Source organism: Lepidochelys kempii, chromosome 13, assembly GCF_965140285.1.
Source record: "Lepidochelys kempii isolate rLepKem1 chromosome 13, rLepKem1.hap1, whole genome shotgun sequence".
NCBI classification, from domain to species: Eukaryota; Metazoa; Chordata; order Testudines; family Cheloniidae; genus Lepidochelys; species Lepidochelys kempii.
The window spans coordinates 18,750,914-18,771,659 of NC_136392.1; the positions used below are offsets into that span (position 1 = coordinate 18,750,914).

Consider the following 20,746-nt stretch of genomic DNA (forward strand, 5'->3'; position numbering starts at 1 on the left):
AATTTTATCAGTAATGATTTTGTGTTTTCTTCCAGATCACTGACAAATATCATAGGGCCAAGAACCAATCCATGTGGGATGCTACAAGAAAAATCCTCTTAATAACCATTTCCCATTTACAATTATATTTTGAGACCCATGAGTTAGCCAATTTTCAATACACTTACCATGTGCCATGTTAATTTTATATTGTTCTGGTGTTTTTTTAAAAAAATCAAAATGTCACGCAGTACCAAACACTTTACAGAAGTCAAAATGTATTACATCAAACCCTGTCACCTTTAATCAACCAAACTTGTAATCTCATGAAAAAAGCTATCAAGTTAGTCTGACAGGATCTATTTTCCTTAAACCCTTGCTGATTTGCATTACCGTTCTTTAATTCTTTATTAATAATTTCTCATGTGGGCAACTCCACTATCTTGCCCTGGATAATGTCAGGCTGACAGGCCCATAATTACATGGGTCATCCATTTATCCTTTTTAAGGACTGGCACATTATCTGTCTTCCAGTCTTCTGAAACTTTCCCAATGCTCTAAGACTTATTGAAAAATCAACCTTAACAGTCCAGTGAGCTCCTCAGCCAGCTCTTTTAAACTTCTTGGATCCAAGTTATCTGGACATCCTGATTTTAAAAAACTTTAGCAGCTTCTGTTTAACATCCACCAGAGTTATTCATGGAATGGAAAGAGTATATCATCACCATATGATGGATGAGACTATATCATCTGTTTTTTTTCCCCAAATACATAACAAAAATATTTGAGTGCTTTGCTTTTTCTGCATTATTATTGATAATTCTATCATTTCCAAGTAGTAATTCTACAACTAGTAATCCATCTAGAATCCTAGAGCTATACTCTGTTTTAGTGGAAAGGACCATAACCTATTTGAGAAGTGGAAAACGTGGACAAACCAAAACAAAATATTTGTTGAAGTTCTCATGATCATTCCATTCCATCAGAAAAGGGAAAACAATACAATTACAGTAGGAAATCTTAGCTAGAGAAGAAGAGCTTGATAGAGTGCTGTTCTGATGTATAAGAGAACTGTCCTTTGATATTACGTGAAAAGTTTTCCAAGTCTATGGCAAGAACTCCTCTCCTTAATGGTATATTTAGAACAGGGTTTAGACTGTAAAGCATGTATATGCAGCTGGTAGTGACACCTAGAGTTAAGGTTACCTAATACTTTCCATTACAAGACCTTATTTTGAATTTAAACTTTCATCCAGGCTTTTCCCATATCAGTCCTCTGCTGCATATTAACTTTTTTAAACAACAATAATTGTCTATGCAAAAAATATTCAACAGTTTCTCAGGATGAGGTAAGGGAAAAATATGTTGTTGTACCCATGTTTAAAAATTCTTATGACTGTTTTGTTGAGAAGCTCTAGCACCTCCATGCTTTGAAGCAGAGACTTAACATTTGGCAATTGGACAGGACATCACATTAGTGTCAAGGATGTGCCTTTTGGTTATCTCCATCAAAATCCACCCAAATATGGCCAAGTTAAAAGCCGCAGAAAAGTCAGAGTTTTCACATGTTCAGTAGAGGCTTCTTAGTTTGACAGATAAATTCTCCAAAGATTCTGACTGTACTGGGCATGCTCCAGCACAACAGTCCAGAGGCTAAGCAGGACTTCCCCTACAGTTGCTTCTCCTGATTGCCAGGGACTGATGACAGAGGCATAGCCAAGCTTCAGGGGTATGTGCTGGGGAAGAGGCAGAAGGGGTACAGAGGATGGAGAGGTAAAGAAGGGTCTACAGCAGGGGTGGGAGGGAAACCTTTTTTCTATCGGGGGTCACTGACCCACAGAAAAGGAAAAAAAAAACAAAAACTCAGTCACGGGCCGCACACAGCCCTGCAGGGGGGCATGGAGCTTCTCCCAGACTCCACAGTGGGGCCAGAAATGAGGGGTTCAGGGTGCAGGAGGGGGCTGTGGGCGGGGGCTGAGGGGTTTGAAGTGTGGGAGTGGGCTCAGGGTTGGGGTGGGGGCTCTGGGAGGGTGTTGGGGTGCGGAAGGGGGCTCATGGCTAGGGCAGGGGGTTGGGTGCGGGATGCAGGCTCTGGCCAGGCGCTGCTTATCTCACGCAACTCCTGGTCAGCTGTGCAGTGGGGCTAAGGCAGGCTCCCCCCGGCCCTGGCTCTGCGCTGCTCCCGGAAGCTGCCACGATGTGGCCAGGCAGCTCTGCGTGGTATGCGCTGCCTGTGCCCAGAGCCACCGCCCCCGCAGCTCCCATTGGCCACAGTTCCCGGCCAATGGGAGTGTGGGGGCGGCACCTGCAGGCGTAGGTAGGTGCACGCGGACTTCGAGCTTTCTTGATCGCCCCTGCGCCTAGGGGCTGCAGGGGCATCCAACCAACTGGCCTGGCACCCTAGCTTCCCCCCGCAGCAGGTCCAGCCAGAGTTCATGTCTCCAGGCCCACGGGGAGCGGGGGGGGGGCACCAAAGCTCAGGGCTTTCAGCCCACAGCGTGGAGACTTGCCGTGGGACAGATGAAATTAAGCAGGGGGCCCCCACGGGCCAGAGGTTCCCCACCCCTCTTCTATAGCCACTAGAGAACTCTGTTTTCCAGAGCCTGGAATAGACCGATGAGTCTTGAGTCTCAACATTCCTGTGCTGTCTAGCAAATAGTTGTGAAACCCACTGGCAAAGTGTGTATTTTATTCCCCGCAGGGGCTGGTTCACAGAGGATAAACAGCCTTTTACTGCCACCAGTTATGCTGTTAGCTCAAGTGTCAGAGATGTGTGCTGTGGATCTAAAGGTTTCTATCTTGCTGATGACTCATGGGAGGGGGGAGGGAGGGGAGGAGTCCATATAGTTGCACATGATGTATTAGGTCCTAAGTTTAACAAAAAACAAAACAAAACAAAAAACCCAAAACATTACATTCAAAAGCACTGTATTAAAAGAAAATTAGGGTTGCAAAGTCAAGCAAAGGTTGCAAAGTCAGATGTCATGAAATGCCAGAATTAAGGCTGCTTCCGAAATGCATTATGATAATCTTTAACTACAGTATCATACACTATTTTTTCTCCACAGGATCCCTGCCTCACTCAGTACACAAGATGGGCAGTACTCAGGGAATTAATCCAGTTTATGTAGTAAATCAGAATTGTCTATGGGACCCCTGCCCCATTTGTTGCAGAAAATGAAAGATGCACTGTGAGGCAGGGGACTGCAGGAAGACAAAGGATGGCCTTATGGTTATGACAACTGAATGACACTGTGAATAATTAGATTTTATCCCTGTCTCTCCCACAAAGTTCTTATATGATGCTGGGCAAGTGGCCCTCTGCAAAGTGGTCCTCTGCAAAGTTTTTGTTTGTGTGTTCCTTATTTTATTAGTGCCCAACTTGAGAAACTTGGGGGTAGATTTACCAAAGGGCACTCACAGAGCATTCAGTTGCAGCTGAAGTCAAAGATAAATGTGCATAGAACATATCTAGTGCTATAAAAATGCTAGGGACTCTGAAAAAATAACAGGCCCTAGGTGTCTCAGGTTGGACACCCAAAATTGACACTTTGTTTCTTTGTGCCTCGTTCCTCATCCACACTTCAAAGGATATGTTATGAAGATAAGTTTATGGTACTGAGTGCTTCATGATCAGTACCACAGAAAAGCCCATGAGGAAATCAACAGTTCTGTATTGAGGGCAGGGTTTGGATGCTGTGCAGTAAATATGGCATGGAGGACATACACCAAATAATGAGAACAAAGAGAATAGATAACCATTCAGCAAGCACTGTCCACACTGTGCAATGAATAGGGCAACTGTCCTATTAAAAATAGTACATGGTCCTGTAATTTAAGATTGTACATATATTTTATGGTACAGTGTATGAGCAACCTTAATTCTGGCATTTTCCAACTTTTGAGTGCTTGACTTTGCATCCTTAACATTTTTAACATACGTTTTACATGGGATCTAATAGAGAAATATGCTCTTAATTTTCTGTAAAAGTGCTGGATGTGAACAGGAGTTTTATCTGTCTGACAGAAGAAAATTTGGTACACCCAGTATGTTTCAAACCCTTTTGTTTGAAGGCATCTAAAGTTCTACAATTACAGTGTTAACAACTTAGCTTTGACAGACCATGCAGATGACCATACTTCTCTTTGCAGCATTAATATAATACAAACTTTACAAAATGGCCCTCCATTCCTTCAGAAGGCTGGAAAGAGGTAGCATAGATATCTGAAAACCAAGTTACTATAAATAGCAGTCAGGACTCTGCCAATAAATTCTCAAGCAGGTCAAACTAACATTAGTTTTCTAAAACTCGTATTTCCTTCTAATTAGCAGGATGGATTTCACATCTTCAACAGTTATTTGAATCAATTAAAGGTAAATATAAAATGTAATGAGGCAAGAAACAAATGGGCCTTTCACAGTTATCCTGCAATAAACACTTAAGCAGCCTAATCTCCCATTACATAAGAAGCATGCACTTTGATAAGAGTTTCCTTGAGAATGCAAATACAAGTAGACATTTTACTTTTGTAGCAACCACAGATTGTAAGAACATAAGAATGGCCATACTGGGTCAGATCAAAGGTCCCTCCAGCCCAGTATCCTGTCTACTGACAGTGGCCAATGCCAGGTGCCCCAGAGGGCGTGAACCTAACAGGTAATGATCTAGTGATCTCTCTCCTGCCATCCATCTCCACCCTCTGACAAACAGAGGCTAGGGACACCATTCCTTACTAATAGCCTGGCTAATACCATTAATGGACTTAACCTCCATGAATTTATCCAGTTCTCTTTTAAACCCTGTTATAGTCCTAGCCTTCACAACCTCCTAGGCAAGGAGTTCTACAAGTTGACTGTGCACTGAGTGAAGAAGAACCTGTGTTTTATAAAATTATAAGGAACACATGTCCTCAAAGCAATGAGAGATAAGACTAACTCACACTTCCAGTTCTGTCATTAATATTTAGGGTGGTTGTTGTTTTTTTAAAAAAGTCAATCAGTGGGCTTTAAATAAGTGAAATACAATCTATTTCTACCAAATACATTACTGAAGAGACTAAAGACAGTAGTTATTTTTTCATGGCACTTTAAGATACATGCAAAATTCAGAGACCATAACAGGAAATACTGTCTGTAAAAAAAACTTTCTAAGGACACTTATGCAGGGAGATCCCTGAGGCAGCAGCGCAAGCATGAGAGGGAATTTGAGGAAATTGAATTGAGGCAATTTTGTTGATTCAATTCTGCAGCTGCCTACCTTCAGACTCAGGAAGAGGACACTACTGTTTTACAATCAGAATGCTACCTTCTGAATTATAAGGGCTAGAAACGTAAGCATTCATTTGAAATTCAATTAGTAAATTGTTAGCATATATTTCCTTACCCATCAGGGCCAGTTCTCATTTTCCTGGATGAATAGATTTTTCAAACCACAATCTCATCAACAACTGTGGAGGTCTAAGCACCATCAAAACAATCAAGCGACCCTGATCTGAAATCTTCAGATCTTCCATGACATTGACAAGCATAGCCCACTCCAACTGAAGGCCAGAGTGGATCCTACAATAATGTTTGTTCATGGTCATCAGGAACCAAGTAGTTACAGGTTTCTCAATCAACTTTCCCCAAAATTATCTTGCTACATAAGATCATTGTATCTTTGCCTATGTTGTATAATTTGAACTGACTGCAGACAGGAGGACATATCAGAAAATATTCGCAAAAAGAAAAGGAGTACTTGTGGCACCTTAGAGACTAACCAATTTATTTGAGCATGAGCTTTCGTGAGCTACAGCTCATTCATCGGATGCATACCGTGGAAACAGACATTATATACACACAGAGATCATGAAACAATACCTCCTCCCACCCCACTGTCCTGCTGGTAATAGCTTATCTAAAGTGATCATCAAGTTGGGCCATTTCCAGCACAAATCCAGGTTTTCTCACCCTCCACCCCCCCCACACACAAACTCACTTTCCTGCTGGTAATAGCCCATCCAAAGTGACAACTCTCTTCACAATGTGTATGATAATCAAGGTGGGCCATTTCCAGCACAAATCCAGGTTTTCTCACCCCCCCACCCCCAGGTAGCCTATTTCCCCTTGTTTTTTCCTACCCCCCCCAGACGTACTGGTTAAACTTGGATTTAAACTTGGAGAGTGGTCAGTTTGGATGAGCTATTACCAGCAGGAGAGTGAGTTTGTGCGTGTATGGGGGTGGGGGGGTGAGAAAACCTGGATTTATGCTGGAAATGGCCCACCTTGATTATCATGCACATTGTGAAGAGAGTTGTCACTTTGGATGGGCTATTACCAGCAGGAGAGTGAGTTTGTGTGTGTGGGGGCGGGGGCGGAGGGTGAGAAAACCTGGATTTGTGCTGGAAATGGCCCAACTTGATGATCACTTTAGATAAGCTATTACCAGCAGGACAGTGGGGTGGGAGGAGGTATTGTTTCATGATCTCTGTGTGTATATAATGTCTGTTTCCACGGTATGCATCCGATGAAGTGAGCTGTAGCTCACGAAAGCTCATGCTCAAATAAATTGGTTAGTCTCTAAGGTGCCACAAGTACTCCTTTTCTTTTGACCAATGCATCCACTTTATCTCATACTACTGGGATTCACATTAAAAAAAAATCCCATTAGTCCTTATAGGCAAATCAAAGTTTTTCCATCTGAACTATCCTTCTCTTTCCCCACCTCCAGCCTTCTCTTGTAAGTACTGATTCTCTACAACTGCACTTTCTATCCCAGCGTTCAAGTTCTGCATCATATAGCCCCTTTAATTTGTACCACTTCTGATGCAGCAGACAACACTATCACCCAACTTAGCATCTGTCATTTATTTGGAGGAACATTATTTGATGATCAGGACTCCATTCTCCACCCTCTTCCAACATAATAATGCCCTGAAGTCTACAGGACTAGCACAGCAGTAAAGAAGAATGAACCCTTAAAGAGAATATTACTTAGCAGTATATAGTACCTTTCAACCAAGTATTTCAAAGTGTTTTCTCATCTTTAAAAAGTTTCATTTTAAATCTTGCTCAAGTGATGAGTGATGTTGAGATTGTTTCAGTAAGATACTTACCACCTCTCCCAGACACCAGTTGTCACAGTTTGGAAAACTATGTCTCCCTCCACAGCCCTGCCAACTCCCCTTCCCACCTATCTCCATAAAACTCCAAACAAAAGGCAAGCAATCTGCCTTATCTGTTTCACTGAGTAGTCCCATTCTTGAGAGAGACAGTAAAATCAAACTAACCATCTTCCAGGTTGACACAAGGTACACATACAACAACATGACACAACAATTTTATCCCAGAGAACAAAGCCTAGAAGATTCAACCAAGGCACCAAAAGAGGTTGATGAAAGGGTGACACCTTCATTTAATTAGCAAAAAGAAAAGGAGGACTTGTGGCACCTTAGAGACTAACCAATTTATTAGAGCATAAGCTTTCGTGAGCTACAGCTCTAATAAATTGGTTAGTCTCTAAGGTGCCACAAGTCCTCCTTTTCTTTTTGCGAATACAGACTAACACGGCTGTTACTCTGAAACCTGTCATTTAATTAGGAAATCTAACTTTATTAACAGAACTCTAAAATATATAAGAGAGGAGGGATTTGGAGACAAGCCTAAGGCAGTGTCTACACTAGCATTTTTCTTCAGATTCCCCATCATTAGTAGACCTGAGTCAGTGAGAGCAACAGAAGCAGCAATAATAGAGGTGGACTGCCAGTAGCCTTTTAACTGCAATGTCATCCAACTCTGCTCAGAACAGGTCAAGACAATATGGTGGTTAAAACAGCAGTGTCCACCTGGAGCTCTGTCTCCAATAGCACTCTTACCCATGTTTCCACCACTGGAAAGTTTTTAAGAAAAAGTACAAACCAAGCAGAAAAGAAAGGGCAGATCTGGCTCCAGGAGAATCGATGGGAATGAGGGGCTTGTTGGGAAGGAATACGGGTGAAGAAGATAGAAAAGGGGGCCGGCAAAAAAAGTTGTGTGGCAGTGGGGATCCAGGAGAGCAGGGCGAGGACTAGGGGAGGAGAGTCAGATGGAATTGGGGCGTATGATGTGGGGTCTGGCAGATGGAGCAGAGGGAACGAGCGAGCATGGAGGATCCAGAGGGGGAGAGACAACAATGACAGTGCCCCACTCTGGGGGAAGTGAAGGTGGGAGATGAGAGCCGGGGTGAGTCACAAGGTGAGGCGCTGGGAAGGCAGGAGAAGCAGGGGCGTGATTCAGCCCGAAAGGCAGGGGAAGAGTAAGAGGAGAGCGGGGAAGACAAGACAGGGTCGGTCGGTCGCTGCTCGGAGAACTGCAGGGGTGGGGCAGGTCGGAAGTGCCGGAACGGCTCGGTTGGGGCGGGTGATCGGCGCTCGGCAGCCGCAGGCAAAGCCCCCAACCCCCGTACCTCGAACATAAGCCCCAGCAGGAGGCCCATAGCCAGGCAAGACACGGCGTCCGCATGGTTCTGGATCACGAATTCATGGCTTAGCACGGGCGGGCTCTTGTTCTTCCTCCGGAGCCCCATGGTAGTGGTAGCCCCCGAGGGCCTAGGCAGTGGTCCCGGTCCAGAAAAGAGGCGGTGGCTCTTTCTCAACAGCCTCCTCACCTCACGCACAGTAAACACCGCTGTCCCCCACCCCCCCCAACTACCCACCCACAACCCAGACTCAGCCAGTCACATTCCAGGAGCTCTATGATTGACAGCTTTACCGGTTAATCGCTGTGCCACCTGGAGGTGTGGCTTCCAGGGGGAGCGGGGCATAAAACGCCGTTAGATGCTCGGAACGGCTGTCAGGGTCCCCGTGAGTGACATTGACTCTAGCTAATGAAATGAGTCAGGGGGCGGGACCTGTGGGACTCCACCTGCAGTGGGTGGGGCTTACAGAAGACAACTAAAGGCGACCCTTCGGGGGAGGGGTTGGAGCGGTCGCTAAGGGTTGCCTCCTTCTTGTGGGTGGAGCTCTGTGCGCGCGCTGCTCTACACTGTCCTTGTGTCGGTGTGGCTGCAGCAGGCCTCAGTGCGCTGCTTCACCTCAGTCCTAGCAGCCGGTGGCTCCATGGAGGCGACAGGTCCTAGTAGGCAACGCTCCATCTTGATCCCTATGTTGGGGTGCCCCTTCTGGAGCTGACAGACCCATCCCAGTGGGAGGCGGCTCCATGGAGAAGGCAGGTTTCACTGTGCACTGAGCTATCGTAATCGCAGCCGGGTGGGGCCACCTCAGAGGCCGGGTGGCTCTCGGGCTGCGTGACACTCATGAGCTGAGTGGGCTAGGTCTCTTCCTTACCGTGGGAGGTACGCCGACGCAGAGCTCGGGTCCCAGCCAGCAATGCTCTGTCTTAAAACAAGCAGCACCGCAGCCACTACAAAAATACAACAGCTTGTTCCAGCCTGCAGCTCTTCCTGTCTGGGCTAAGCGGCTGGGCTTCCATCGCTGGTGCTGTTGTTGACAGACAGACCTGATTGAAAAATGGGGCTGCTGGGTGTCTGAATTGTGAAACTCTACTTTTCTCAAATGTGAGGAGGAACTTTCATTTAGATGTCAGGCTTTTTTCCAACTAGTCAAAAATTCATTGAAACTTTTGAAGAGTTTTCAAGGGCTGTAGTGTTGGACAATAGCTCAGAGGGAATGTTCTGGAACTTCCCATATTGAACTAAGGAAAACCATTGTCAGTTGACTGAGAAGCAAACAATGGAGTCTTGAAAGGGCATCCTAGAGAAAGGCTTGAGTGAAGGATACTTCATCAGTATTGTGAAATAATTCAGGCCATGGGGAAATAAAAGATTTTTGGCCCCATCCTAAAATGAAATAAAGGGTGGAGCCTTTCAAACCATGCTGAACTTGAACTGACTTCAGTGAACCTGTGTGGCAGCACCAGGCTCCACTCACATGAATCCAATAGTGAATCTAAATGGGAAGTGAAAATTTTCAAACAAGTATTTGTAGAGGAGAAAATCTCTTCAGCAGTCCTAAAGTTAGTATCTCTTTTTCCATCATTTATTACTTATCAAATGTTACATACATTCCAATTAATATAAAAGTACTTATTTTGGGTCCCTGAAATTCCTTATTACTAAATCTGAGTGATATTTCTGTGAATATTCAGCTGCATTTTTAAATAAATTCAGTTTGGACATGTTCATGCCTCATTTTTGGTCCGTGTCTAAGTTTCAGGCATATGTAGCCAGATAAGCTTAATTTTATATTTACACTCACAGGTATGCGCTTCACAAGTACTTGTATGCCCATTTGTTTGGGAAGTAGAAACAGTGTTACTTGTCTCAAAAACCCAAAATCAGTCCAATATCAAGTACTCTCAGTGAACTGTTTATAAATCATGATCAATTTACAGTGAAAAATATTTGCAAACTTTTGTTGTGTTTACCAGTTCTTGTAATTTAATCACAAGTCTTGTGATATTTGGTAAAAAGAAAAGGAGTACTTGTGGCACCTTAGAGACTAACCAATTTATTTGAGCATAAGCTTTCGTGAGCTACAGCTCACTTCATCGGATGCATACTGTGGAAAGTGCTCAAATAAATTGGTTAGTCTCTAAGGTGCCACAAGTACTCCTTTTCTTTTTGCAAATACAGACTAACACAGCTGTTACTCTGAAACCTGTGATATTTGGTCTTTTTCTTAAAGACCCAGCTCCTTCAGGTGTAAGAATCTCTGGTTTCATGGAGGTTTTTTTAATCTTCTGTGATTATGGAGAAAAAGTTGGAAAAGGTGAACTCCTATGACTCAAACAAAGAAAGCAAATAAAAAGACCTAATATTTATTATTTTAAAATGGTTAAGTTAAAATAATTAATTTTGGGGGGCTTAAATTATGATTTTTGAGCGCTTGAGTCTGGGAGTACTGAATATATCTGAAGAAAAGTGATCCACTTGCAGGTTTTCTGGTAATGGAAGAAGAGGCTGAACTTTTGCAGTATATTATTTATTACAAATTATTTGTTCAGCTATACTGAATACAGTAACTATTTTAAAGTGTCTTTTGAAAGTAATTAATTTTTAGCATCAAAAGCAACTAGTAGATTGGCTTAAAAATAAAGTTCTTGTTTCTGGTCTGAGCAGAGGTGAGGTTGCTATTATTACCATAGTATGCAGAATGAGCACAGTCTTTCTGAGACACTTTTACTTGATACAATAGCAATTGGTCATATTCTGCTATGAGTAAGCAGAAAGGACTAATACTGAAATTGTTCTGACCTAGGAAAACAATCAGTGACATTTTCCCTTGCTAAATTATGTCATGGGATTCTGTATGCTTTCTGTCATTGGATCTAGTTTACAAATAAAAAGATGGATTTTTCTAACTGCCAAGTACTGCAAATTTAAAATAAGATCTAAATATCCATTCACATACAACACTATCTGCCTCTGGCATTATCCCTATTAATAAAGAATGCATTAGCAGAATTTAACTGACAATTTGCTAGATGGTGCTTGAGACAGAATAGAATATATATTGCTCTTTGTTAGTTGTATTGGTTCTAAAAAGAAAAACAGGAAAAGAAACCTGTATTTTTCTTTAATGTATATGCTGATATTTGACAGATAAAGGAATCAGATGATTAAGAAGGAGACATTTTTACAAACATAGGCCTGCTGCTTCAGCATACTCAAGTCTGTACAGTGGCATGAAGACTAACTGATTTCACTCGGTCCTGTGCCAGCTCAGGGTCTACCCTGGCAGAATTTTTTCCAGCATTGGAGCCTAACTTTTCTGACCATCTTCACATTTGAATAACCTTGTACTTAATTTAAGCCATGCAGAACTACAGTGTTATCATTAACATTTATACAGTTATCTTTTATTATCATAGACATTGTGCAATCAAATATGATAAGAAAGCTACATGAAACTGATATTCTTCATTTATCTTAATATCTTCCACCTATTAGTTTTCCTGACATTTGTGAATGAGAAGTGGCATAAGCCCGAAACCTGCAAACACTTAATCACACATGTAACCATTCACATGAGCAGCAATACTGAGCTCTACTGGAGTATTTATGTGGGAGTTAAGTTACACATGTCCGCAAGCATTTGCAGAATGGGGCTCTAGATTTTTCTTCCTAATTATCTATCTATCTGTCTATCCTGATAAATGTTAATTCTATGCCCTTTTCTGTGCTTCTTGGAGACAACTGCAAGAGGATTAAGATCCTTTTTAACATTTCTCAAGTAACATTTTCAAAGACAATCGAATCGTATAGTTAAAACTATGTGTACGGTCACTTTTTTTTAAAGGGAGAGTGTTTTTTAAGTTAGTTTATATGTGGCCCAATATTTTAATGACATAGGCCCCAATCAGATCCTCACAGGACTTGGACAAATGTTCAGTCACATGGATCCAGTTTCAGGAGCTAGTGTAAAAAAATTTACAGCGGGGACAGAGAGATATCAAATTAATGTTTAGATTCAGGACAGTTTCCGGTGGAGTCCCCATTTCTCAACCCAGCATGACAATTGGTCCCCCTATTGGTAGTTTCAGTAAAGGCCTAAAATGGAATTGGTATTGAAAATGAACAACCTCATATGTACTTACAGAGGTTACAAGTGGATTAGTGGAAGAGCAAGGTTCCCCCTCTTCCCTTAATATGCTTTAATTGTGACATGCAGTACCAATTCAGTCTTAGACTCTATGTTGAGACTGCCACTAAAAGGGCCAGTTATGATCCTGGTTTGTGATACAGAAATTTATCCACTAGAAAATAGATTGAGACTACAAATTCATTTAATGGAGGTAACAAACAGGAATGAAATTTTTAGCAGTTAAAATTCTGGTCTGCATTTGAACCAGTAACCTATATGTGAAAGCCTCTTAAAGTCATTCCTAGTCCTTGAGTCATCTGCTCTCCTTTGAAAAATCCAGTTTTAATGGATCAGACTGAGAAACTGGTATATTAAATACACCAATATGGTTTCACAGAAGTAAGAAATGAATGAGGCCTGTTAAAAGATTTTGTTCACCCTTCCCTACTGTGCAGGATTATTTTCTAGTTGTTTTTGTTTCAGAAAACAAGAATTAGCATCCAACATATCTCAAGATACAGCTACCGGAGGAATCTGGGAACAGACCTATTCAGTATCATTTTATCAGAAATTCAGTAAGTAATGGCAATTTCTAATATTATATCTTTGGTTTGCAAATAATAACTAGTGAGGCACTGCAGGATCTTGGCTTTTAACTATCAGTTTTTCACTGTTGCTATATATAGTTCTTGCTATACTCTTCCAGAATAAGAGATATTTTGCGAGGTTTAAGGGCTGGAATCAGTGAAAATCTGTTACTCCTGCATTTATAATATCTTGCCAGAAAGAAGATCAGGAATGAGTCCTGAGATAGTTTGTACCAGGTGTGAAAGACAGTGGACTAGGAGGTGAGTGTTATAGTTCAAAGTGTTGTCTTCCTCCCCTTCCACTTTTATAGGAGATGGAGCATGTTGCTTCTGCACTGTGCTCAGAGCACATTCCTAGAGGATCTGGAAGTTAACCTTTGAGGTAAAGGAACAGGTTCTTGGCTATCACTTCTCTTCCCCTACGGGAATTGATGCATATTACACCTGTAGTGAGCTCAGTGAACATTGCTAGGGGCGTGGACAAAAGTGGATCCCAAAGTGGGTGGGAGTGTGGAAATTAGCAATACTGAGAAATGCTAATTTAAGGACATGATTTTTGCAAGTTAGGAGACACTCACGTGATGTAAATACATACAATTTCTCATTCATTTGCAGTAAAGAGTGGATAGGATTTCCATTGGTTAGGAAGATGAAGATTTTCTGGGGGTGTAGGCTATCAGCAGTTCAGGATGAGGCAGGAAGGGGCTAAGTTATTGTGCTGTATTTGGATGGCTCCTTCTTTCCAGCTGAATTTAAAGGAACTATAATTAAAAGGTTCAAAATGTCTGGGTTCTACTGAGAATTTAGCTGGAGTTTATGTTACAGATGAGATTGAGATACAGTTAACTTGAGTTATTTATTGCTCCTTCCTCCACTCCCACTTCTCCCAAAAAAGTACTACTCCAGTTTGCTCTTTTACTCTGAAACTGAGCCAGAGCAATTTGGTAGCAAGTAGCCTTTATCACTCATCCAGCCACATTTGCCTTTATCCATTCACTGGGAGTTAGACTACTTGACATATCTTCCTTCTGAATTATGATATTACTCTGGTTATCTTTTGCACAGGTTTACATTAACGCTTGGTGGGCATTGCCTGAGACCAGCTCAGTGCTTTACAGTACTGTCAAACAAGGTGGATCTACCTGTTTCAAGAAATAACCAGTGCATTATACTTTTCTAGTCACTGTAACTGTACCAATTTTAATTTCTAAGTAACATAAAGGTATGTGCTGCATGCACAGTAGAAGACGGCATTTGCCCAAATTGAGTTTGTGTTTAATTAGCAATATTTCTGTACTCAGAATTCCATGGAAACACTATACACATGTTATACCAATAAAATAAAAACCAGCAGGATCTTATTAAAGGGAAAAAGGCAAAATACCACATTTATTGTGAATACAGAAAGAATCATAGTAAGCAGTTAGTTATAGCTATAACATTCCATTCAATCTCATATTTATTCACACATTCATTCATACAAACACACACACACACACACCCACACACACAGGTTCTGCAAGGTTGTTATCATAGTTACCAGCCTTAGAGTTGCTCATGCCAAGCCACTGGCCAGGTGGCCTGGACATGAGGAGGGAGCAGGGCCTTGTCAGATGCTCATCTGATGCTCCTGGAAGTTGGTTTGCAGAATCAGACCCCAAAGTTCTCACTTTTTAGAGTCTATTTTTATAGGAATTTCTTCCTATGCCAGTCTATGGGAATTGCTTCATCATGCTGTTGCTGAATCAATCAGCAGATAGCACATTCCTGACGGCTCTAAGATGTTATCTTGTTCTTTGGTTCTCCCATTCTTGAGGCTGTTGGGTGGATTCCAGTCTGCCCTCCGGGTGGGGTCCTCTGGTTATTTCCACTTGATGCCTTCTTCAGCCGATGGACACTAGATTCTTAGGCTGGCACCTCCCTGATCATTCAGTTATTATCCACACCAAGCATCCATCCACATACATCCTCTATCTCTATTTTAATCACAATGGTTAATACAACAAAAGGGTGGGGAGTCTCTGGGTGCTGTTTCTGTTGTTAGAGTATTGCTTTGAGTCTCTCTCTCTGTGAATTGCTTTGAGAACAGACTCTGTCTTAGAATGTACTAACACAATTAGCAGCTTGCAAGTTTCACACATAGAGGGAGAGAAACAGTACCAAAAACCAAGAGACCTCTTAATTAGTAATACCCTGGAATTTAAACTCTGGGGAATCAAACTCATTTGTGATTTTAATACAGAACTTCTTTAATATGATCCAACACACATGTGTAAGGCATGTAAAAAGAGAAAAATAAAGAAAAGATAATAAAAGACAAACAAGATGGTGGGTTTGTTGTGGTAGAAGTGAAACTGCAGAAGGCTTATTTACCTGCTATACAACTTGACTGCAAGATTCTGTTTCCCCTCCAGCAGCTGACAGTGATATCATTATGCTCAGGGAAGGGAAGTGCAATGACCGTCTCTTCCCATTCTGTATATAGTCTGGTCTTACAGGAAAACCCTAGAGACCTGAACTAAATCTTGGCAGGTAAATAAAGGAGAAAATTATTTGCAACTATCTTGTTATAAAACATGTATTTATTTGTATCACAGTAGTGCCTAGAGGCCTCAGCCGTATTGTTCAAGACGTAATAAATATTAACAAATAAGAGACAATACCTGCCCCAAAGAACTCAATTTTATTTAGTTATTGATTTGGGAATCACTCCGGTTAAGTGTTTAGAGTTGTATGCTTGGACTAATTGCATGGGGCTGCTTAACCATATCCTAATTACCTTTTGGTTAACCTTTTCTTTGCTTCTTCCTTTATAATTTTATAACTCTGTAATTTAAATTGTTTCTTTGTTGTCAGTTGAATATCTGGCCCCATCTCAGAAGTGAAGCAAAAACAACAACAAAAATCTTAGCCCTTGATTCTGCAGCTACTGTTTTATCCTGGGTCTCCTCTAAATGGTGACTATGGCAGTGCCTCTTTTTTTTTGTAAAGCGGACAGAAGTTAATTCTTCTGTATCACCAACTTCAGAACTGTTCCGTGAGTTGGTTAACAGAGTAGGAATGGAATGCTCTGATGTTTTCTTTCATTCCCGCTCACAGGCCCAAGCTCATCATCTTTACAGTAAAGGCCCTGTCTCTACATGGCTCACAACAATGTTTAACAATCACATATTATCTTATGTTAAGACCCAGGCTAGAATTTATTTTACAGTACAACCTGAGTATAACACAAAACTAGGATCACACAGCCTGGCTGATGAAACTTTGTTATTACCCAGTTCAGCCAGTATGGTCAGGAGTTCTATGTAATGAGTTGCTAATATGATATCTAAATAGATAACCCTGGTCTACAAAGACTAATATATCATCCTATATTATATGCTCTGCTATGGAGAAACTGATGCGCAGAAATGCTTGAGACTGTGAACTAGATCTTTTTTAAATTTGATTTTTTTCTTTTATTTCGGTGGAATTTAATGTCATGCAGATCCCTTAATTTTTAGGTTACTAAAGATTGTTCCAGCCAAATCAAAATTTATAGGTACACTTAATCCTCTCTGTCATTTGTTTTGTTTTGCTGCAGGTTTGCTAGTATCCATGTATCGACAGTTCAACATATTGCATTTAATGTTGTTTAGTTATGAAATCCATTGGTAATGACTTCATAGTTCAGGTTGCAATCTAAAATGGTCTTACAATGGGGCATAAATTAATGTTTTTCTCTAAAAATAGGTGACCATTTGATGTCCAGTTTAACTCGGGGCTAGTTTGTATGCTCTTTGATTTTATGTGTAGTTATTGTCTGGTTTCTCTTCATAAATTTGAATTTGGGCTGACTTTTTTGAGGCGGGAGGGAGAGGGCAGGAATCCATTGTTGATCCATACTCCTTTAAAAAAAATTATATATCTGGATAAAACACTGGCCCCTGCTGCTGCATGAGTGCACCTCAGTCTTATTCTACAACAGTTCCTTCTAAACTAGGTCTTTCTGGTAAGTGTCTTAACTAATCTACTGGAATTAGAAGATGCAACTTTATAAGCAGGTAAACTTGGCTGCGCTATTGGACTACAAAACTGAGTAATTCTCTTCGGCTTGATCAGCATAGCTATATTGGTCAGGGGTGTGAATAGAACACACCACTGAACAATGTAGCTATGCCAACATAACCTCCAATATAAATGCAGCTCTGTCGATGGAAGAGTGTTTCTGTATAACTAACATTATTTGTGGAGGTTGTGTTACAACACTGACAGAAAAATCTCTTCTGGTGGAGTAGGCTGTGTCTGCACTCAGAGATGTGGGTGTATAGCTATGCCAATATAGTCTCTGAAGTATAGACATACCCTTCGGACTTGTCTACATAAGGGGGTGCTGCACACTGCAGGGGTGTGAATTCTAAAGTGCACTTACATGTTGTGCATTAATTGGTCTGTTAAGAGCAGTAATACTCAGACCTCAGTGGTTCAGGAGCCAAATTAGTGATTAGCATTACCCAAAAGAGTCACAATAGAGTGAATTAATTGTTCATTTACTATTTATAAATTATTCTCAGAACAAAGTGACTGACCAAGTATTATTTTATCAACTACAATTGGTTAATAACATAGTAAAAGAATCCCAATAGGGTAATAACTTAGATTGGTTAATAATTAAATCACATAGTGTTTTAATGTCATGTACTGCAAAGAGCTGCAGGAGATACATTAATGAGCCACTTGCGACTCGCGAGCCTCAATCTGAGTATCACTTGTGTAGACCCTACTGGTGTGCACTAAAAGTTCCCTGTACATTAAAGTGCACTAGAGAACTTTTATTGTGCAGCAGAGGGTCTCCACAGACCAATTACTGCACACCAAGTTAGTACGCATTACTCCACTGTGTATACAAGCCCTTATGCTGCCTGACCTGTGTCTATGGAAACTGTAAGAGCCTATGTTCACTGCCTTGTTAATTTGAGCTAATTCAAATTTTGCCCCTAACCCAACTCCTGTCCACAAATCACTAGCTTGAGTTAAGTGGTGCTTTAAACTCAACTAGTTGGCGTGTGTGGGGTTGGTTAAAGCTCAAGTGCCGCTGATGATCAAGCTAGTAATGCAGTAGCTCAAGTGACAACAGCTCAACTGTTAATCTGATCACTGTGATGTTAACCAAATCACTTTGTTTAGTGGGAGTGGTGTTTTGCAGTATATTCACTCTCTCGAGGTAGGCTAGCTAGAGTGCAATAGCTTGAGTGTACTAACTCAGGGCTAAACTGTTGCAGTGAAGACAAGCCGTTAAGTAGTTTACAGACTACTTAGGAAGCACTTCTAGTAGTGTAGTCAGAAGTGTCACTTAAATCTACTTTATGAGTGTAATTGTTACATCAGTTCAGCTGCCAAAGCAACACAATCATGCAGAAAGAAAAGGAGTACTTGTGGCACCTTAGAGACTAACCAATTTATTTGAGCATAAGCTTTTGTGAGCTACAGCTCACTTCATCGGATGCATACTGTGGAAACTGCAGAAGACATTATATACACAGAGACCATGAAACAATACCTCCTCCCACCCCACTCTCCTGCTGGTAATAGCTTATCTAAAGTGATCACTCTCCTTACAATGTGTATGATAATCAGGTTGGGCCATTTCCAGCACAAATCCAGGTTTTCTCACCCTCCCCCCCCACACACACACAAACTCTCTCTCCTGCTCACTTCATTGGATGCATTCAGTGGAAAATACAGTGGGGAGATTTATATACACAGAGAACATGAAACAGTGGGTGTTACCATACACACTGTAAGGAGAGTGATCAGGTAAGGTGATCTATTACCAGCAGGGGGAGGGGGGACAGGATGACCTTTTGTAGTGATAATCAAGGTGGGCCATTTCCAGCAGTTGACAAGAACGTCTGAGGAACAGTGCGGGGTGGGGGAGGGGGAATAAACATGGGGAAATAGTGTTAGGCTTGAATAAAGACTGGGAGTGGATGGGTCATTACACTCCCATGTGAGTTCGGATCACTATTTGGTTGGCTACACAAAAGTGGTACATTCTGGGAAGTGAACCACTCTGTCCTCACCTGGCTGTCTCGCTGCATTAGAATAGTACAGTTGCAACAAAATCTGTAAGAAACTAAGTGTTTTATCTTTACTGGGATTTGTGTGCACACTTTCAACTTTGGTCAGACTGTGTTCATACTTCTCCAGTTCCACCCTCCTGGTCAGTTCTAACAAAATATAAATCTAAAATCATAACTCAGGGGGGTTGGGGACCAGCTGAGTTTTACCTAGTTTCATATCAAAACCATGGATTTAACATTACTTAGATTCAAAACCATAAAATCAATTACTATGCTTATTCAGAAGTTAGTTAACGTTAGCAAATCTTTGGATTAACTTGGTCTTAGTTTTTAATGATATCGGGGGTGGTTCTTTGAGGGCCTCTGTGCATTGGCACTCTTCAGACAGTGTCTCAGAATCTTGAGCTTGTACATCCTTCTTGAAAGCTATTCATTGGGGCTTCATGAATACCCCCTTGTGGTGTCAAACATTTGGTGTCCCAGACACTATTAGGCACTTAGAGGCCTCAAGGGCTCCCCTTGATGCCAGAGCCATGTCTGGACTGAGATCCAGAAGAGATTTTAAATGCTGTGCAGAGAAAGCATGGAGGGCAACAGCACAGCCTTCTGCTTGTTCCATGACAGGTCCAGAACAGCTAGTGTTGGCAGCAAAGCCACAGTTCTCTCTGCTGTAGACTCTGTCCTCAGGATTTGCACCAACCTTTAGATGGGGCTCAAATGCAGGGTCTTCAAAGGCATTGACTCACTCCTATCGTTCCTGACGTAATACAGAGGCGTGAGGTGCCTCTTGCACAGAAGCCTTATCTTAAGACTCCAGAAGGGTCCATGCCAGCCCCCTTGTATGAATACATAGAAGCAACTCTCAGATAATCTCAGTTACTGGGCAGTAACCCTTCTTTTTGTGTTTTGTTGTGAACATTTTACACAGCATTTCGACAGGTTTCAGAGTAACAGCCGTGTTAGTCTGTATTCGCAAAAAGAAAAGGAGTACTTGTGGCACCTTAGAGACTAACCAATTTATTTGAGCATAAGCTTTCGTGAGTTACAGCTCACTTCATCGGATGCATACTGTGGAAACTGCAGAAGACCTTATATACACAGAGACCAAATGTAACTCAGTTCCTACATCAGAGTTCTTACTCTGATGCAAAAACTCTCCTGGGTAGCATTCTCTATATGCGCATTTATATAAACCTGTTCTATATGTCAAACAGACATTCAGCAGGCTCAGTTTGAATAGATATTGCCCCATATGAGGATGGGCAAAACTTTCTTGATTTCAAATTGATATCAATGCACTGCTTCTTAAAAGAACACTAGAGGGTGCTGCATTTCTATTCAAGTTAGGAAAAGATGCAGACAAAATGTTAAATTATTAAACTCGTGCTCTGCTGCTCCCTTCTACACATACAGGGGCAAGAATATGTTTTGATAATTAGTACAGTAGCAGTAACAAATTATAGTGTAACTGGGAGGATGGAGGAGGCTTACTTTTCAATTTTCAGTGCTTGTCTAATAGAATTCCTGTGTCAGAAAAAGTCCTTATTTCTATTTAAG

At 41.5% G+C, this 20,746-nt stretch overlaps 2 protein-coding genes across 7 annotated transcripts in view; one reads left to right on the forward strand and one right to left on the reverse strand.

The window, feature by feature from the left end:
- LOC140897144 (translocating chain-associated membrane protein 1) overlaps positions 1-8,635 on the reverse strand; it is a 49,272-nt gene extending 40,637 nt beyond the window's left edge. For 4 of the 5 annotated variants that reach the window (XM_073309512.2, XM_073309514.2, XM_073309513.2 and 1 more), the window contains exon 1: positions 8,403-8,635. In XM_073309512.2, the coding sequence (XP_073165613.1) occupies positions 8,403-8,458 (56 nt within the window). In that variant the 5' untranslated portion in view covers positions 8,459-8,635. The remainder of the gene's footprint in view (positions 1-8,402) is intronic. The other variant, XM_073309515.2, reaches the window with a different exon arrangement.
- Positions 8,636-9,005: 370 nt separating this feature from the next.
- ZMYND8 (zinc finger MYND-type containing 8) overlaps positions 9,006-20,746 on the forward strand; it is a 120,316-nt gene continuing 108,575 nt past the window's right edge. For both annotated transcript variants that reach the window (XM_073309526.2, XM_073309527.2), the window contains exons 1-2: positions 9,006-9,970; positions 13,024-13,115. In XM_073309526.2, the coding sequence (XP_073165627.1) occupies positions 9,908-9,970; positions 13,024-13,115 (155 nt within the window). In that variant the 5' untranslated portion in view covers positions 9,006-9,907. The remainder of the gene's footprint in view (positions 9,971-13,023; positions 13,116-20,746) is intronic.